The sequence below is a fragment of the Cydia amplana genome, chromosome 1, assembly GCF_948474715.1.
Source record: "Cydia amplana chromosome 1, ilCydAmpl1.1, whole genome shotgun sequence".
NCBI lineage: Eukaryota > Metazoa > Arthropoda > Insecta > Lepidoptera > Tortricidae > Cydia > Cydia amplana.
Genome location: NC_086069.1, coordinates 22,782,288 through 22,798,633, shown reverse-complemented (window position 1 = coordinate 22,798,633; position 16,346 = coordinate 22,782,288). Strand labels below are relative to the sequence as shown.

Sequence of the window (16,346 nt, the reverse complement as noted above, 5' to 3'; positions counted from 1 at the left end):
CGCACCGCGAGAAAGAGGGCAAATGGCAAACGCAAACCCAGTTCGTCACAAGAGACGACATCTCGAACAAAATGTTTCCGCACCTCAGAGAAGTGCATACACTTCTTTGCTTTTAGTACGTCACCGACCACTGACGAGATGACACACATGTACAGAAAATGTGTTAAAAAGTTGCAACAATAGCACAAGAAAATAGTATTTTATGCAACCGTTGTTTAAGAGGGGTCAAAAAAGGCGAGTGGCGTGAGTAACAATTTGAGGCGAAGCCGAAAATTGTTAATAAAGACGCCACGAGTATTTTTTGACTCAGTTAAACAACGTTGCATACAATACTTTTTCTACGATCAAACACTTTGAAAAAAAAAATGTAAATTTAATAAATATTTTTCATTCAACAAAAATAATACTTTAAACAAGTGGAATCATATAGGGCATATATGTAGGTAAACAAACCAAACCCGGCCACCGCGCCCCGCGCCCCACGGCCGGTTGGTCAGCGACACCTTCTTGTAACTCATGAGGCCCTGGTACTTGCTGTTAGTTAAATTACAATCTTGGATAGTTTTTTTCTCGATTTTGGCCACAGTAGCCTATGGAGACTAACAAGCAACGCTAAGCGGTGTTCGTAGTCTATGGATCTTGCTATATTACGGGTGTCACATGCGCGTTTCTGACTTCTAAAGCAATTATATTGTTTCTACTATAGAACCTAATGAATATTTTGTAAATTGGCAGCAATGCACTTAGTACTCATCTGTCAGAGATGACAATTAAAATTAGGTTGGCAACAATGTATTTCATACAATATTTTTTAAGTGGTTATTACACGAAGTATCGTAAAAGTACCAAAAAGATACTGCGTGTATGCACAAATACTTTTTTGGGGAATAGACTAAAGACTTGTCTTGACAACTATAACATAGGGGTTTAAAGGTGTGTGTACGACCTTTTAAATGACAAATAAAGGTACGGGAGTAGAAAATATAATAAAAGGGATGGAATAACATTTCACCGGTAAGCAATGGAATAACTGTTGATTTTCTATTATTTAGTTTTCAAAGTACCTAAATGTTTGGTCGTAGAAAAAGTATTATATGCAACGTTGTTTAACTGAGTCAAAAAATACTCATGGCGTCGTTAATAACAATTTTCGGCTTCGCATGCATGCATGCACTTCTCTGAGGTGCGGAAACATTTTGTTCGAGATGTCGTCTCTTGTTATATACCTCAATGTTCGTCACTATTGACTTTTACACGACAGTTCACATATTTTTATTCATAATTACCTATTTAATAATTATCATAAATCATAATTATTTCGTTTCCACGCCACATTTATGTTAAGTTCGCCTTTGTACTAATGAAGAGTGTCTTCCCTGTTTTGTATTCATTTATGTACAATAAAGTGTTTTACTTCCTTACTTAATACTTTATTCCACAAAACAAAGAAGTCAAGACGCGCTCATTCTTTTTTCCGTGCTTTATTCCGACTTGATTTAGTTTTTGGGAATAAAATAATGTTAAATTCATAATAGGTACGGGCTTGGCGGAGATTGGTATTCTACCTAATCGTAATTACTTGAAGAAATTATCATTAGGTAATTATATAAAATAAAACTAATGCAAAGGGGTCCCTAGGTATGATTCGTTTAATAAAATTTAAAATACATATTAACAAATAAAATACATTCAACTTAACATGAAATAAAACACGTGGTTTAATTAGTTTTATATGGAAGACCAGTGAACAATAAGTTATTATAGTTTCATTTACTTACGTACATTATTGTAAACTTTTGTAAATAAATAAAAAAATTAAACATTTAACAAGTTTATTTCGAATTAACTCAGTATTCATTCATTCATTATTGTTGTAGTAAATGAATCAAATATAAAATGTTGTACAAAAAATACTATGACTATGAATATGCTCAAAGGTATAAAAGGGCATAACTCATAAGTGTTACGCCCTTTTATAACTGCACTGGCCGAGACTTATACCCTTATTCACTAGGGCCACAGAATTGTTTACACACCCACAGCTACAAACAAACCACGTAATACTAGACAACATGTCGGGTATAATCATAATTTATTAACTATGTCAGCGGCCTACAAACTTTTAGAGCAGAGGGTCACGGCCAGGCTATTGTTTCCTTTTTGCGGGTCTAATTCTATAGAATTTGGCACTATTTGCGGGCCAAGCTTCCAGGCTCCGGCCCGCAGGACGTAGTTTGGAAATCCCTGAACTATACAAATTATACTTCTGTACAAAATACTTGTCAGTGTTACATTAAATATTAACTCTTATCGGAAATCAACTGTCAACAATAGGTACTTAGAGTAAAAACATTTTCAACTTAAATTGCTCAACATAAAAAATAACAAAATAATTTTCGTCAATAGGTATAAATAAATTACTACAGTAAATACAAGTAGTCCAATAATGATAAAAAATCCATAGAGTCAGACCAAGAAAAGTCTGCAGCGGGTTTGACAGCCCTCGCAGTGCCAGTGTTATTTTAAACGTCAAACTTCTATTAAATTATGACGTGAAAATAACACTTGCACTGCGTGGGCTATCAAATCCGCTGCAGACTTTTCTTGGTCTGACTCTATGATAATAAGGCACATTGCAGACATTATATACATAATTAAACCTATAGGTTTATTACCCAAAAGTAGCTATACTATTTACCACACGCATTTAACTATTTTTAATCCTTTGACAGCCATAGCTGACAAAGATTACAGTATAAAATGAACCTTAAAACATCCTAGTATAGTTTACTATCGCGTGTTATATAAAATAGGGTTGTCAACAGTGCCTCGAATGAATGAGCATATTTTATAGGTTAGCGACAGCTGTTATCAGTTTAACATATATATCGATGCCCTTTAAAAATGTGTCGGCCTTCAGAAACTCGTCGTGGTCGTGTAGCAGCACTGGGGTATAGTTCATCGGCGAGAACCCCAGCGCAGGGATACCAACTTCGCGAACGTACCTACTATCCGTAGCAGCGGGGAAGATTCTGCAGGCCAGTTTAATATTCCTGAAATTTTACCAAAAAGTGTCATACAGCTAGTTAATATATTATGTCAATTCTTGTTAATAGTACCTAGTAGGTTTACTAGTATGCGAATGAGATACAAGCCTCTGGTTTCATTTACTTTTTCGGATCGTTTTCTCTAGTTTGTCTTGCTCGGTAATAAGAGACAATTTTGATTAGCAAAAAAAGGAACAGTACCTACTATACGTGAATTATACAGACTTCTATGAGTTAGTTATAGACTATAAGTACTATAACCAACTACTAAATAAACAAACGGTAGAGAAATGGATTGTTGTCTATTTACAACTTTAAGTAGCTCAATATTCCCAATAATCACATTGACCTTTGTCCCACATACGAAACAGTTTGTTTAGACATTAATAAGTATATTTTTTCTACCTTTAACGTATTTTATTGGGGTTATACTTTAGGATTTTCTCCAAAAAAGGAGTGTACAGGTTTTTAAAAAGAGTGCAACGGGCAAGTAAAATCCCTGAAGCTGCCGGCGTTCATAGGCTACGGTGATCGCTTACCATCAGGAGGTCCGTACGCCTGTTGGCCACCGAAGTGATATTAAAAAAATCTATTGATAAGTTACATCTAGTGATGTGCCGTTCCCGGGAAAATTCCCTAGGTGGGATTATTCCCGGAAACGTTCCCGGGAAATTTCCCATATGGGAATATTCCTTGTTCCGGGAAAATTCCCATGGCACATCATTACTTACATCTCATCGGCGGCAGCTTTGAATGCTACCCAGTAAGGGTTGCTCGCGTCAAGCTTGGTGGACTCCACCTTGTCGTTTCTCTGTTCAAACTCGTAATTTACGCCCTCCCCGGCTTCTTTGCACCATTGTTTAATCTGAGAAATATGCAAAACATTTGAAAAAAAAACTGCTACCGTAAAATGTACCTGCTTTGGTCTCCATTGGGTAATTGCGCTCCAAGTTTTTATATATGAAGAATATATCACAACCTCACTTAAATGTTATTATATAATATGGCAGTATTGATACGATAGTTTACTTTAAATTGATATAAGTACATACATAAATATATCAACATACCTACCAAATAAATGTTGTAGGTACATAAATTATTATTCAGATTGTTATTAATTTCATTTAATTTAGAAATTAAGCTTACCATATTCTCGAATTGCACATGGTCCACGGTAATAGCCAGCCTCATATCGAAAACTACACTTAGTTTTTCGGGAACTACATTCGATTGCACACCACCCTATTGAAGAAAAGACAATTTGGTCAGCTTTTGTATGTAACGAAAATATTTCATTCTTTCATTTACAGATTTTTACTAGGTAGTTAATTATAACATTTCAGATTTAAAATGACAAATATAACGGCTTAAAAGGAGTGCAAATTTATTAATTACGTCTGCCCACTTACCATTTTCAATTAAGTGGTCAGCTTGAAAATAAATCGCACGATGCTCAATAATTTCTCAAATATTTCCAATAAAGACTATTAAATTTTAATTAACCATAAATATAAAATCTCCCAAGTCCCTTAACTAACTTACTACTAACCTAAAAATATTTTTTTTTATTCGGTAGACTAAAATGACATTTCATAGTATGAAATGACATTTTATGTTCATACTATGAACTGTCATTTCAGTCTACCGAATAAAAAAATAGACTTTACCTATTTTTTTAAACGTCAATAATCTATGAAATTATGATGTTTAATAACACTTGCATAGTCAGTAACATTTATGAAAATAATTTGCCTTAGAATTCTTCATTGAAATATTAGATTTTGTTTTGGACCATAGTTGGGAGAATAAGGACTATAGTAGGAAGTACCGCAAATACACCCAGTATTTACGGTACTTCAAATTTTGTGACACACCAAAGGTAATAAAATAAACTTACATAGATCTGCGTCATATTTATCGTGGTCACATCTCCAGTTGTTAGTTTGGTGTCACTTTGCAGGATGCGTTTTTGTTGTTCCCGCAAATCCATAAACTTGTCGATGATATATCTCAGCTATAAAATAAACATTATTAGTGAAAATAAATACTAACTAACAGCAACACTCCCAACGTCTTAACTGACCATAAGTGGATACGGTCGCCTGCGGCACTTTTAAACCCCTGGCTTCATGGTGTTTAAAATAACTAAACATATTTTGTATTTTATGGCAGTTTTATTTTAATAATATGCCTTTATACAAAGATTCAAACCTCGCACTCACAAAAATGTATGATCTCCATACAAACTTTTAGGGGATGAATTAAAAAAAAAAAACGCTGAAATTAGGTTTCTTCTCTTTTCTTACAATACCTTTTTACGAAGTTTTAAGTTCCTAGCTTACCATAAAATTATAACCCCAATACAAACTTTCATCCCCTTGTTAATTCCCTTAGGGGTTGAATTTTTAATAATATTCAATTAATGTTATTATGTTATCTTATGTTACGCCTATAAGAAGTTTCAAAGAATTTGTAATGGATTCCATCTTTCAACCCCTTTTTAACCCTGTTAGGGGATGTTTTGGGTCCAAAATACTTTTTAATGCCTAAAAAATTCACAAACTTAAATGTAATACAATTAACTTACAATATAAAAATTATAAAACATAACATTTTAATAAAATTCTACATTTTTCCTTAATACAGCCGTTTTACTGTGGGTAACTCTGTTACTGTTACTGTTACCACGATTTATTAGCATAATTTATAAAATGAAATAAAATACAGTAATATTTATTTCTTGTTGTTTACGACTAGCCAATGCTCTTCCCGCAATATTTTTTTTCTAATAAAATATAAGGTTTAAGTAAAGTAACGCAGTTGTTGTTATGACATCCCATGTTTTTTTAAATATCGATATAAATAATATAGTTATCATGTAAACTTCGCTGAAGTTATGATATACCTACTGAACTGATTAGACTGTGGGTCATAACTATTAGTAGAATGAGAACGTAAGATAAAACTTCTCACCTTTTCACCAGCCGTGTTCGGAAGAATGAGGGAACCATGTCCAGGCGTTCCAGGGCAGTGAACGTGAATTTCTAAAAATAGGTACATCATATCTCTTTAGTTCGGGCGATATAATATACACAGACGTAGAGTCTGTGTTTATTATGTTGCCCGACGACTTTTTAATTTAAAAAAAACTTACGCCATATGCTACGCTCGCCATAGAACAAGATGAATTCTTCATTAGGGCTCGCGATCCCTTCGTCTAACCCGAATCCCACGTTTAACGCCTTGAACTCAGGAGTATGCACAAACTTCATCATGCCATCATGACCCCCAATTTCTTCATCTGCAAAAGTTACACAGTACCTACTCAAAATGTTGCTCTTATTAAAGATAAATTATTTATCTTCAAAGAAACAGTATTTGTTCAAACAATGAAAGTACGCGTTTAATAATGGCTAAGTAAACATCCAGAGATTCCAGAGACGGTATCTTAATTAGTATGTAGATAATAACATTTTACTCAGTTTACTTTCATAGCTACTTTACTTGATAAATCAAGCAACTTTATACTTAATATAATAATAACCAATAAGCGCGATTTACCCCGCGATACCTCTAAGTACTTACCTATGTTTGGGTTATACGATTCAAGTTCTCAATTCATTGTCATATCTTTTTAACCCTTTGAGCGCCGTTGGCATGTATACAAGACAACGATAGAACGGTACACTGGCGCCGCTGTCTTGTATACAAGACACAAATTCAACCGCTCGGTAAATGTGAAAAAAATATCAATTGTAATTTTTTTACACTCTTTTTAATGTTTTAGGTCTTTGTTTAAAAAAATGCATTTAAAGCAGCTATTATATGTAAATCCATTCTTTTATAATAAGGCTATCAAAAAATTTGCTCCAGTTTTCAACGTTTTTCATGTTCCTCGTCGCCGTTGTCTTGTATACAAGACAGCTAGGGATGGGAATGTTAACTCGATATGAGAATATTCAAAATAAATATCAAATCGCAAATCTCGTTTTATTTAAGCATTTGAACACTTGTTAAATGCCAATTGGTGGTAACTAGCTGAAGTATAGCATAACTATAGCTGAAGTTCAGGGAGCTTCTTCAGCTGTAGATAGTAGAGTCAGACAAGTAAATCTGTCCTTGTGGTCTATTTGCAGAACAAATGATTAATTTTGACATGATAGTGTAGTGGGGAGTGATACCCCTGCAGTGAGTCATTTTAAATTAAAGATGATTACAATTTTCACATGCATATTTTTAGTCACGCACACGTGTTCAAGTGTATAAAAATACCACACTGTTTTAAATCACACGTAGGAGCAAAGGACGCGCCGCGCGCCGAGCGTTTATTATGTGACGGTTTATAACCCTTAAAATTTTCTTTGTTCACTCGAACCGAAAAACACAGGAACCAAACCGAAAAAGGACAGCTGATTATTTTTTGATAAGAAGTTAGGATGGAAAGTAAAAAAACTCCTAATTGTTCGTTGATAAGGAGTTAGGATATAAAGTAAAGCTACGTATGCTACTATTAAATTGTTTTTCAAACTATTACATTAATAAATGACTGAATAAATATTCTTATTCTTCACTCATTGACAATTCAACCCACGTGTAATTTTTCCCAATGCAGTTCCGGTACATTTATATTATCGACACACTATGCGCGGCTCTAACGTTACGCTTATAAAGTTTACGTACCGACGAGCGCTTACGCCGTTGACCTAGAGACTATTATTACTTAATCCGCGCGGAAACAGTCCTTGTCCGTCTGCACTGCGGCCAGTCCATGCGCGCCGTTGGCATGTATAAAAGACTTCTCGTACAGCCTAGTGCAGTGATATTACGTCATGAATCGATATTATTTAGTGGTTGTTTTTAATGATAAAGACCTTTATTTTTAACATTGTCGTGTGTAAAAAATATGTAAATTTTTGGCATTTTCGAAATAAATTAAAGTTGGGTAAGAACAAAGCCAAATTGAGAAGATTTTTACCATAAATTGTAAATATCGATATCACTATTTGCAATCCCTAAACTTTTTATTAGTTGTTTACTTAAAATTTACTCTGGCGTGTGAGTGAGCGTCTTTGCGGACTAGGTCCGGCGGCCAAAAGGTTAATATCTCCTATTCTTCAAAAGGTTTGCTGGTTAGTTCGTAGTGAAATAAAAACTTGACGAATTATCTCAGTTCTTAAATGATCATGTTTTTATTTTTAGTAAAATGTAATGTGAAATCGGTCCTTTTTGGTCATCTAATGATTGTCGAAAATCTTCATTTATCACTTAGCCTTACCCGATTAGTGAAACTATAACAAATTGTTTATTTCTCTCTGCCATCAGTGCCATCCAAATACATTGACGGGTTTTCCAATCGAAATAAGTACCTGCCTAGGTTTGACTTTTTTTGTGGATGTTACCTACCCCATGACTCAAAGGAACCTCAGTTTACGGTACCTACCTTAGTAAAGTTGGATGTATTCTTATTTACCTGGAACGAATGTGATGTGAAGAGTACTCTTTAACTGCACCCCGGCAGCCTTCAGTTTACGAACAGCCTCCAGGTATTGTATACCAACGCATTTCATGTCTTGAGAGCCACGGGCAAAGATTTTTCCATCCTTATCGATGTGGGCACTGAAGGGTGGGTATGACCAACTTTTCTGCAATAATAACAGATGGCTAGTTTACAGCTAGATTTTATAATAGTAAATAAGACAACAGCGTAAAAACTCGTTTTTTTTAACTTACGTCTAAATATATCCCACTGCAGCTGCGCTCTAATCATAATCGTGAGACATAAATCCCAATTAGAATCAGAGGACCGCGATAATTTAAATGTACTGCAAATTCTTGGTATTAATGGCACTACATATCACTAAACTTATTAGTTATCGTCCCTTGCATCGATGGGTCATGAACCATGAAACAGTTTCTCTCCCTTCCTTCAAATACATTAACCCCTCGCTTCCGATCGATGCGAAATCGGTTTAGTAAAGATAATCAAATTTCAACTCTAACTTCAACAAATTTAGACCCTTGAGGGTTGTGGTAAATAAATATGGCGTTTTTTTTTCTTAATTTAAAAACGTCAAGGTGCTTTTTTGAATTTCAAATTTTTATTTGAACCCTAGGGTTTAGAGTTAGTACTTATAAAATAATACTAACTTCGAACACAGGCACGACATCCATGTGCGAGTTCAGCAGTATCGAAGGACGAGCCGGTTCCGAGCCTCGCCATGTTAAAATGACGATTGGCTTCTTCAGTACGATCTCATGAACTACAAATTCCAGACCGAGCGATGACGCTTGCTTTTTCAGGAAACTTACGCATGCATCTGAATAACATTAATAAGGTAGGTAAGTTTGCATAAAGATGATAGTTTTTTAGGGTTCCGTACCCAAAGGGTAAAAACGGGACCCTATTACTAAGACTCCGCTGTCCGTCCGTCCGTCCGTCCGTCCGTCTGTCACCAGGCTGTATCTCACGAACCGTGATAGTTGAAATTTTCACAGATGATGTATTTCTGTTGCCGCTATAACAACAAATACTAAAAACAGAATAAAATAAAGATTTAAGTGGGGCTCCCATACAACAAACGTGATTTTTGACCGAAGTTAAGCAACGTCGTGCGGGGTCAGTACTTGGATGGGTGACCGTTTTTTTGCTTGTTTTGCTCTATTTTTTGTTGATGGTGCGGAACCTTCCGTGCGCGAGTCCGACTCGCACTTGGCCGGTTTTATGGAGATCACCAGCCTATGTCCAAGAGTCACAATAACCCCGCCACTAAGAAGCCGCACTCATACAATTGAAGATACACTCTCATTTTAAGACGAAATGCCGAAATAACATAAAACTTGGTACAAACATTAAATTAAGTAGGTAACAAAATATCTATGGCTGGTATTAGTTTTTGTCGCTAGGAAGGTAACTTAGATTAGATTGGCGGTGGCTACGTTCTTGTGACTTTTAATTATAATCTTTTTATGATGTCCATGCCCAAATTGTAGACATTTCGCTGATTGCGATGTTGTACTTGAAGTGGCATAAAACATTGAGATATCTTAACACTATCAAAAGTGGGCATTCTCATTATTCAATTGTGCCAGGATAGACTCAATTGGTTCCACGTCAGCCCTATCTTACAGGCCAAATGGTATACATCCTGAGGGTTACTGCCATCTAACTAGGCCTTGTATATTGTCAGTAATAAGTGAGATATATCTATAGGTAACGCTATCTATTACTTTGTGCGTGGTTTGTTACCGTTATTTGACACTTTCAAACTTTATCATGGTCGTCCAGTGTAACAAACCGACTTTAAAAGAGGAGGAGGCTATCAATTCAACCTTTTTTTGTTTGTTGATGGTTACCCCAGTTCTCTGTCATTTCTGAACCCACTTGTAAATTAATTTTCTTGTTTAAAATTATTTAGTTCCAGATTGCTTTCTTTAAAATTCCAAATGGAGGAGGTTCTCAACTCAGTTGTACCTATGTTTTATTTTTATTTTTGTTACCTCAAAACTTCGTAACTTCTCAACTGGTTTGGAAAAATTATCAAATGGTTATTTGACTGAAAGTATAGGTACTTATCTACTTATATACTTACTAACAGATTGGTCCCATTTTTGTCAAAATTTATTTCTGATGGTGGGGGAATTGAGGAAACTCCTCAAATATTAGGAATACATAGTATAACGATTTTTGTACTTTCATCATCCAACCAAGCATTTGTATTCGAAAAAAAGTGACATTTGATGAAGTGGAACTGCTGATGAAGACCAGATTTTCTAGTTGATACCTTCATGCACTCTTATGAAAAAGGATCTTGGCAGACAAATGGACCGAATGATGATTTAAACATTAAATTTATAATAACTAATTTATTTCAAATTGATAATGTAACAAATTGTATCATCATGGCTGCACTATGAGGCAAAATCATCGGTAATTTTATTTCATACTTCTACAAGCATAGTTTACATTAAACATTGATAATAATATTAGATAAGATTACAGAGATTTTCTCATCCTGTCACTGTTTCTTGTAATAAATTATAGGAGTTTTGATGAATTTTGTCTTAATATTAAATAATACATTATGTGATTTTGTAAATAAATAACAAATACTGCATAACTGTAGTTAGACCATAGACCTATTATATTACTTCGTAATCATCAGAGCTCACCTCCGCCAAGCTCTGGTAATCATTGAGTTAGACCTTAATGGACAATACATGGTTTTAACTTGTGAGAACTGTTAAAGGAATAAATAATTGATTAACTGTATATTTGCAACCTTATCTCATACTCAATTGTTTCTATTTGCTTTCCAAATAAATAATACAAAATATTGTGATATTTCTTACTTACCATAATTGATGTTTGGCTGCACACTCGGTATCTGGAGATATTCCACAAAGTTTGCAATGGCCGGGTTACTGGCATACGACATGGCTGTAGGTGTACTGTGTTCATTCAGAGCTCTAGGGCAGAAATGATAGCAGATTCAAGTTCCGCGCCTTATATACTGACCTACGTCGTCTTCTGAGATAACAAATTTGATACGCTTCCAACTGTGATAAATGTCTGTTTCTTGTTATGTTCCATTAGTTTATCAATAAAACAAACATCAACGTTTTTAATAAACAATCGTGTATTTCAATAAAAATTAAGTAGAATTTCTACAAGATAAAAACTGATTTTTTGTTCAAATACTGACACTTTTTAATTGAATAAATCATTGTAAGTACATTTAATAATCCAGGTATTTTTTTTACTTAATATAATATTTATTTTTATGATTCAGATTTTTTGACTTTTGACGTACCGAGCTGTGAGTCGAGTCTCTTGTCTCTTCAGTCTCTTGACTATTGACAGATTTAAGGGACATACATACATTGTGCAAATCTAAAAGCTATTACAGACGGCCGTACCGGACCGCAACCTTGGTGCGGTCCGGCGTACGTTCGATCGAGCTCGTCACCTCGGAATAATTCCTCCGAGCTCGTCACGGAAGAAGCGATATTATAATATTCTAAATTATATAGCTGGTCAAGCAAATCTTGTCAGTAAAAAAAAGTGCGAAATTCAAATTTTCTGAGAAGTTCGAAGTTCAGCCGAAACCATCTTGTTTGTCATGTGTAGCAAGACCTTTTCCGAAAATCCAACGTATGTCAAATGAATTGTCAATGTCATTTAAATTTTAAACGCACTGAGTTTTGGCACTTTTGGCCGTTTTGCTTTGCGTGTTCTTGGTTGACCTGGTTGACCAATAAGTGACCGTTGCAGTTAAACTAGTTATACACAGCGAAGTTTACATTATTAGATATAAAGTTACAAGTTTTCGGTTAAATTTCATTTCATGTCGCACTTATTAAATCATAGTAATAACATGTCAGTTATTGGTGAAGAGTACCATAAGCTAACCGCGGAACTTGACGCTAGGGAAGTACTGCAATACTTAAACCATCTAGGAATTCAAAATATAAGCGGAGAGGTTTTGAAACACTTTATCACAGGTATGGTGTTATTCTTATGACGGGAGTACTTTCGAACTATTGCAGGTGGCGCCTGCCAATATAATATGGTTTAAGAATTTTATTCTCAAAAATAATTAGTTAAATTAATTAAAGTATTTAAATGGCGTTGTTTTTGTTTTGAATCTTGTTATGGCGGCATCCTAGTGTAAATTCTAATTTGTTTTTGCTTTTACAGATTTAAAGAAATTAATCAAGTATGATCTTCAGCAGAAATATGGTTTTGATCATGAGAACATTCCAACACAAGGTCCAGAAAGGCTACACAGTGCTAGTACATTCTCATCCAGGATTAGATCGCGAATGTCAGATAACAAAGATTTGAAATGTAATAGAGATTGCCTGAGTAGAAGAAAGGCATTGCACGTCCGCAATATACAGTCTACTCCTAACATTCGACAGACAGTGCCCGATGAGCAACCGTTAAGAAGGGCTTGCTCGTGTGTAAGAGTTGAGAAAAAGGAATCTACATCCAGCCAAGTGAAAACCACTACTACCACCTCAAACAATAATAGTAAGATGTATAATGAAATAATGTGTCATGACCAATCAAAAGATACTAAGACCTAAAATACTTTAATCCTTTTTGTCATATTTTTGGATTTTAATATTTTATTAAACATATGGCATGCATGATTAGGCAATCAGAGTACAGCTTTGAGGTTGTTAAGCCAGGTAACTACGTCGGGTGTCTGTGCATCCAGGTCCTCAGCCGGGCCAGGATAGGAGTGAAGATATTGATACTATTAGAGTCAGAAATTGCCTTTTAGACTTTTTGTTTAAAGCTAATTAATTCATGTTTATATAAATAGGAGCAAGATGGGAATTTCATAGACCGGAATATCAAAAATTACTTATATATTTATGTTTCATGTATATATTAAAATTAATTATGATTGTTTCAGTAATTAGAGTTGCAAAGCCACCAGCAATGAAGAAATGTGATCCTGTATCCCTGTATCATTATTACACATCACTTTGGGAGAAGTACAAGCCCAATGTTCCCGGTGAAAATAACTGGTCTGACTTGAGGTGGAGTGTGAGGCAGAAAATGGCAGGTAGTGCCAGTCAGACACATAATAAAATAAGCAAGGTGAGACTAACATTTTAATTGCCACTTGCACCATCCCGTTAACCCAGTGTCAAATTGTACTGGTAACCAATGGTAACACCAGGTTTATATGGTTAAACCCGGGTTAGTGAATGGTGCAAGTGGCCCTAATACATTTAAGTGCAATAAAAACAGGTCAAGTCAGGTCAACAGGTTGTGTGGAACTGTGTGTAGCATGTGTAAGTTTTATACTGCACATGACATGATTTATTATTATTGGGGTGGTACAGGACCTTTGAGTATCGCATCAACCATTCAAGCATTGATCTATTGTGATGGCCATGATACTTAAGAGATTAATTGCCACCCAGCTAAACAAGACATCCGCACCAGACCACAAAAATTTCATATAGCTACATTCGATCAATGTCAGTGCTGACCGTCGCTCAAGCACTGATTCCAGCCTTACTGTGGATGTAGATACAACACATCATATTTCTTTATCTTCCTTCTTTTAATTATAGTTTTTATCTTGTTCTAGATTCCGGATAATCCCAAAGTACTGGATAAATGACAAATGTTTTTTAACATCAATTTATCTGTGGATAACATTATTGGGAATGAAATCCTGAGTTATTAAAGTGATGTAAAATAGCAAATATGTATTGCTAATATTGTAAGGCTTGTTTACACTTGGTTAGTGTTATACTATTCAATGTGTAAATAGGCCCTTAGATTAAGTTAATGGTGTAACATTCCTTGAGAAAATACAATTAATGAATATTAAAGTTTTCTGTGCATAATTTCATAAAAAGCATGTGACTGTTTCCATTATATGCTGCTCACATTTGAGTATGCAGCACAGTAAGTTGGCTTCTATCTATATTCTATTTGCATAATGGCAGTAATGTTAAATGGTAACAATTTTCAATGAATAATATCAGATAGAACCAGTTTTTTCAAGTTAGGCTAAACCACACCTGATGCTGTTAAAAAATTAAATGAAAAATACCTCATATTTGTAATTTTTTATTTCTTTACTAACTTTTTGCCTTAAATATTTAAACCTGATCTAATTTATACTGTGACTGCCTCTCAGTGGTAATGCCGTGCAAGTGGCTTAGAATCCGATCTTCGATTCTTTCAGCTGCAGACATTGTGAGAATTAATGTGTCATGTTTCAACATGGAGTACACATTCAGACCATAAACTGGCATAATATTGACATGTGGCATAACATCGGTGGCCACTGTTATATTTCTTGATACAAAATCAGTACTGAAAAAAACATACAAAATTAGACAAATCAGAAACTGTTTATTTTAACAACGCAACTATTAATTTCAATACCCTAGTTCCCCCTCTTTCTAATGTGCAATAAAATGATAAAACTTACTCATCAACAATTAGGACAGATGGTCCCCAATTCCTTTGCTCAATAAGCTCAGCAAAATATTCTGGTTCATCTGTGGGCAGTTCAAGGTCTCTGACTATGTGCAAGTCATCTTGGGCAAATTTAGCAGATAGCGTAGACGTCAGACCATGCAGTCTTAGATGAAAGGGCAACATGTAGAAGTGGGTTGTGCCCGAGCGGGGTCCATGGGCTACACCGCCTCCACGCCATAAAGGAGAGCGAATCGAGCCGTGTCTGGCTCTGCCTAGACCTTTCTGAGGCCAAGGTTTTCTACCTCCTCCGCGCACCTCTGCTCTGGTCTTTGTGTGAGCCCACGACACCCACCGGTACTTCCTCTGCCACACCACATTACGATGAATTATATCTATTCTAGGCACCGTTGCATATACCGAAGGGTGCAACTCGAACAAACCCAATTTCTGTTCCTCAATTGTATCCAAGTTCTCAATCCATACTTCGCGAGGCTTGGTGTATAGGGGCGAAACCTTCCACTCTTTTTTGCTCACCGTTAATGAATTATCCTTAGATGTTATAATAGAAGCATTAGCCGAAGCAAAGGCTCGTATTTGCGGCTTAATTGATATATGAAGGTTTTTCAATGCGTTTAACAGTATTGAATTCATTGTATGTTTTAGCAGCGAGTAAGTCCAAAATAGCTTTTAATCAGAAATAGTACACCATAATCTCTTTTAACTCTAAAATTAATCAAATCAATTCATTAAATAACATAACCTCAACACTAGAAGTCATCCATAAGTCATCTGTCATTTTTTTTAATTAGTCCTTCTGGACAGGCTAAGACCATAGGCCATACTGCCTCGTCTTCGGTAAGATTAAATTTCTTAAGTCGGTTTTTATAATATAGTCCGTCAACCAAATCTTGTCAGTAGCAATGTAAAGCAAACTAAAGTAGGGCAACACTCAAAGAGCAGTATTGCGCTAAGAAAAGCAGCAATGTACATCGAACCATAAGATTTTTTTTCCGCTGAGCGCGCCCTGCGTACGTCAATTCAAATTGTCACTCGCGGTTTATTGAAAAAAATTGAAACATGGACGGACAATTTAAAAGCGATGTTAAAACAATGTTAATCAAAATGATGAACAAATTTAAAGATATCAAAAACAACTCTCTATCGTAGTGCTTATATTCTCTTTGTTCCCTATGTCTTCTAAGTTTACTAAAATAAAATCATATCAAAATGCAGATAATTAGATAGTGCATATATTTGTTATTTACAATATAATATGCCACTTGTTAATGTAAATTAGTGTACTGTTCTGAATGAATATGACATACCTGTGTAATTTTTTT

At 35.1% G+C, this 16,346-nt stretch overlaps 3 protein-coding genes across 3 annotated transcripts; 1 reads left to right on the top strand and 2 right to left on the bottom strand.

Annotated features, from left to right (window-relative positions):
- Positions 1-2,713: 2,713 nt before the first annotated feature.
- On the bottom strand, positions 2,714-11,681 carry LOC134650581 (aminoacylase-1-like). The gene is made up of 9 exons (XM_063505538.1): positions 11,404-11,681; positions 9,198-9,367; positions 8,521-8,692; positions 6,205-6,351; positions 6,024-6,094; positions 4,948-5,064; positions 4,197-4,292; positions 3,779-3,912; positions 2,714-3,053 (listed from the first exon to the last, which is right to left on the bottom strand). Exons 1-9 carry the CDS (start codon positions 11,483-11,485, stop codon positions 2,849-2,851), a joined length of 1,194 nt encoding a protein of 397 aa, XP_063361608.1. The 5' UTR covers positions 11,486-11,681; the 3' UTR covers positions 2,714-2,848.
- Positions 11,682-12,339: 658 nt separating this feature from the next.
- Positions 12,340-14,234, top strand: LOC134653938 (uncharacterized). The gene is made up of 4 exons (XM_063509311.1): positions 12,340-12,551; positions 12,748-13,083; positions 13,475-13,662; positions 14,162-14,234. The coding sequence occupies exons 1-4, from the start codon at positions 12,395-12,397 to the stop codon at positions 14,192-14,194; spliced, it is 714 nt and encodes a 237-aa protein (XP_063365381.1). The 5' UTR covers positions 12,340-12,394; the 3' UTR covers positions 14,195-14,234.
- Positions 14,235-14,638: 404 nt separating this feature from the next.
- On the bottom strand, positions 14,639-15,773 carry LOC134650570 (large ribosomal subunit protein uL4m). The gene is made up of 2 exons (XM_063505527.1): positions 15,017-15,773; positions 14,639-14,898 (listed from the first exon to the last, which is right to left on the bottom strand). The coding sequence occupies exons 1-2, from the start codon at positions 15,655-15,657 to the stop codon at positions 14,682-14,684; spliced, it is 858 nt and encodes a 285-aa protein (XP_063361597.1). The 5' UTR covers positions 15,658-15,773; the 3' UTR covers positions 14,639-14,681.
- Between the last annotated feature and the right edge of the window lie 573 nt (positions 15,774-16,346).

Bases quoted from the DNA above. Each gene is read 5' to 3' on its own strand.
- LOC134650570 (XM_063505527.1), bottom strand. From the start codon at position 15,657: ATGAATTCAATACTGTTAAACGCATTGAAAAACCTTCATATATCAATT. The intron at 14,899-15,016 runs GTAAGTTTTATC...TGTTTTTTTCAG, and splicing joins TCTGTCCTAATTGTTGATGA to TACTGATTTTGTATCAAGAA.
- LOC134653938 (XM_063509311.1), top strand. From the start codon at position 12,395: ATGTCGCACTTATTAAATCATAGTAATAACATGTCAGTTATTGGTGAA. The intron at 12,552-12,747 runs GTATGGTGTTAT...TTGCTTTTACAG, and splicing joins TTTGAAACACTTTATCACAG to ATTTAAAGAAATTAATCAAG. The intron at 13,663-14,161 runs GTGAGACTAACA...ATCTTGTTCTAG, and splicing joins CACATAATAAAATAAGCAAG to ATTCCGGATAATCCCAAAGT.
- LOC134650581 (XM_063505538.1), bottom strand. From the start codon at position 11,485: ATGTCGTATGCCAGTAACCCGGCCATTGCAAACTTTGTGGAATATCTC. The intron at 8,693-9,197 runs GTTAGTATTATT...TTATTATTGCAG, and splicing joins ATGTCGTGCCTGTGTTCGAA to AAAAGTTGGTCATACCCACC. The intron at 6,352-8,520 runs GTAAATAAGAAT...TAACTTTTGCAG, and splicing joins TCACATCACATTCGTTCCAG to ATGAAGAAATTGGGGGTCAT.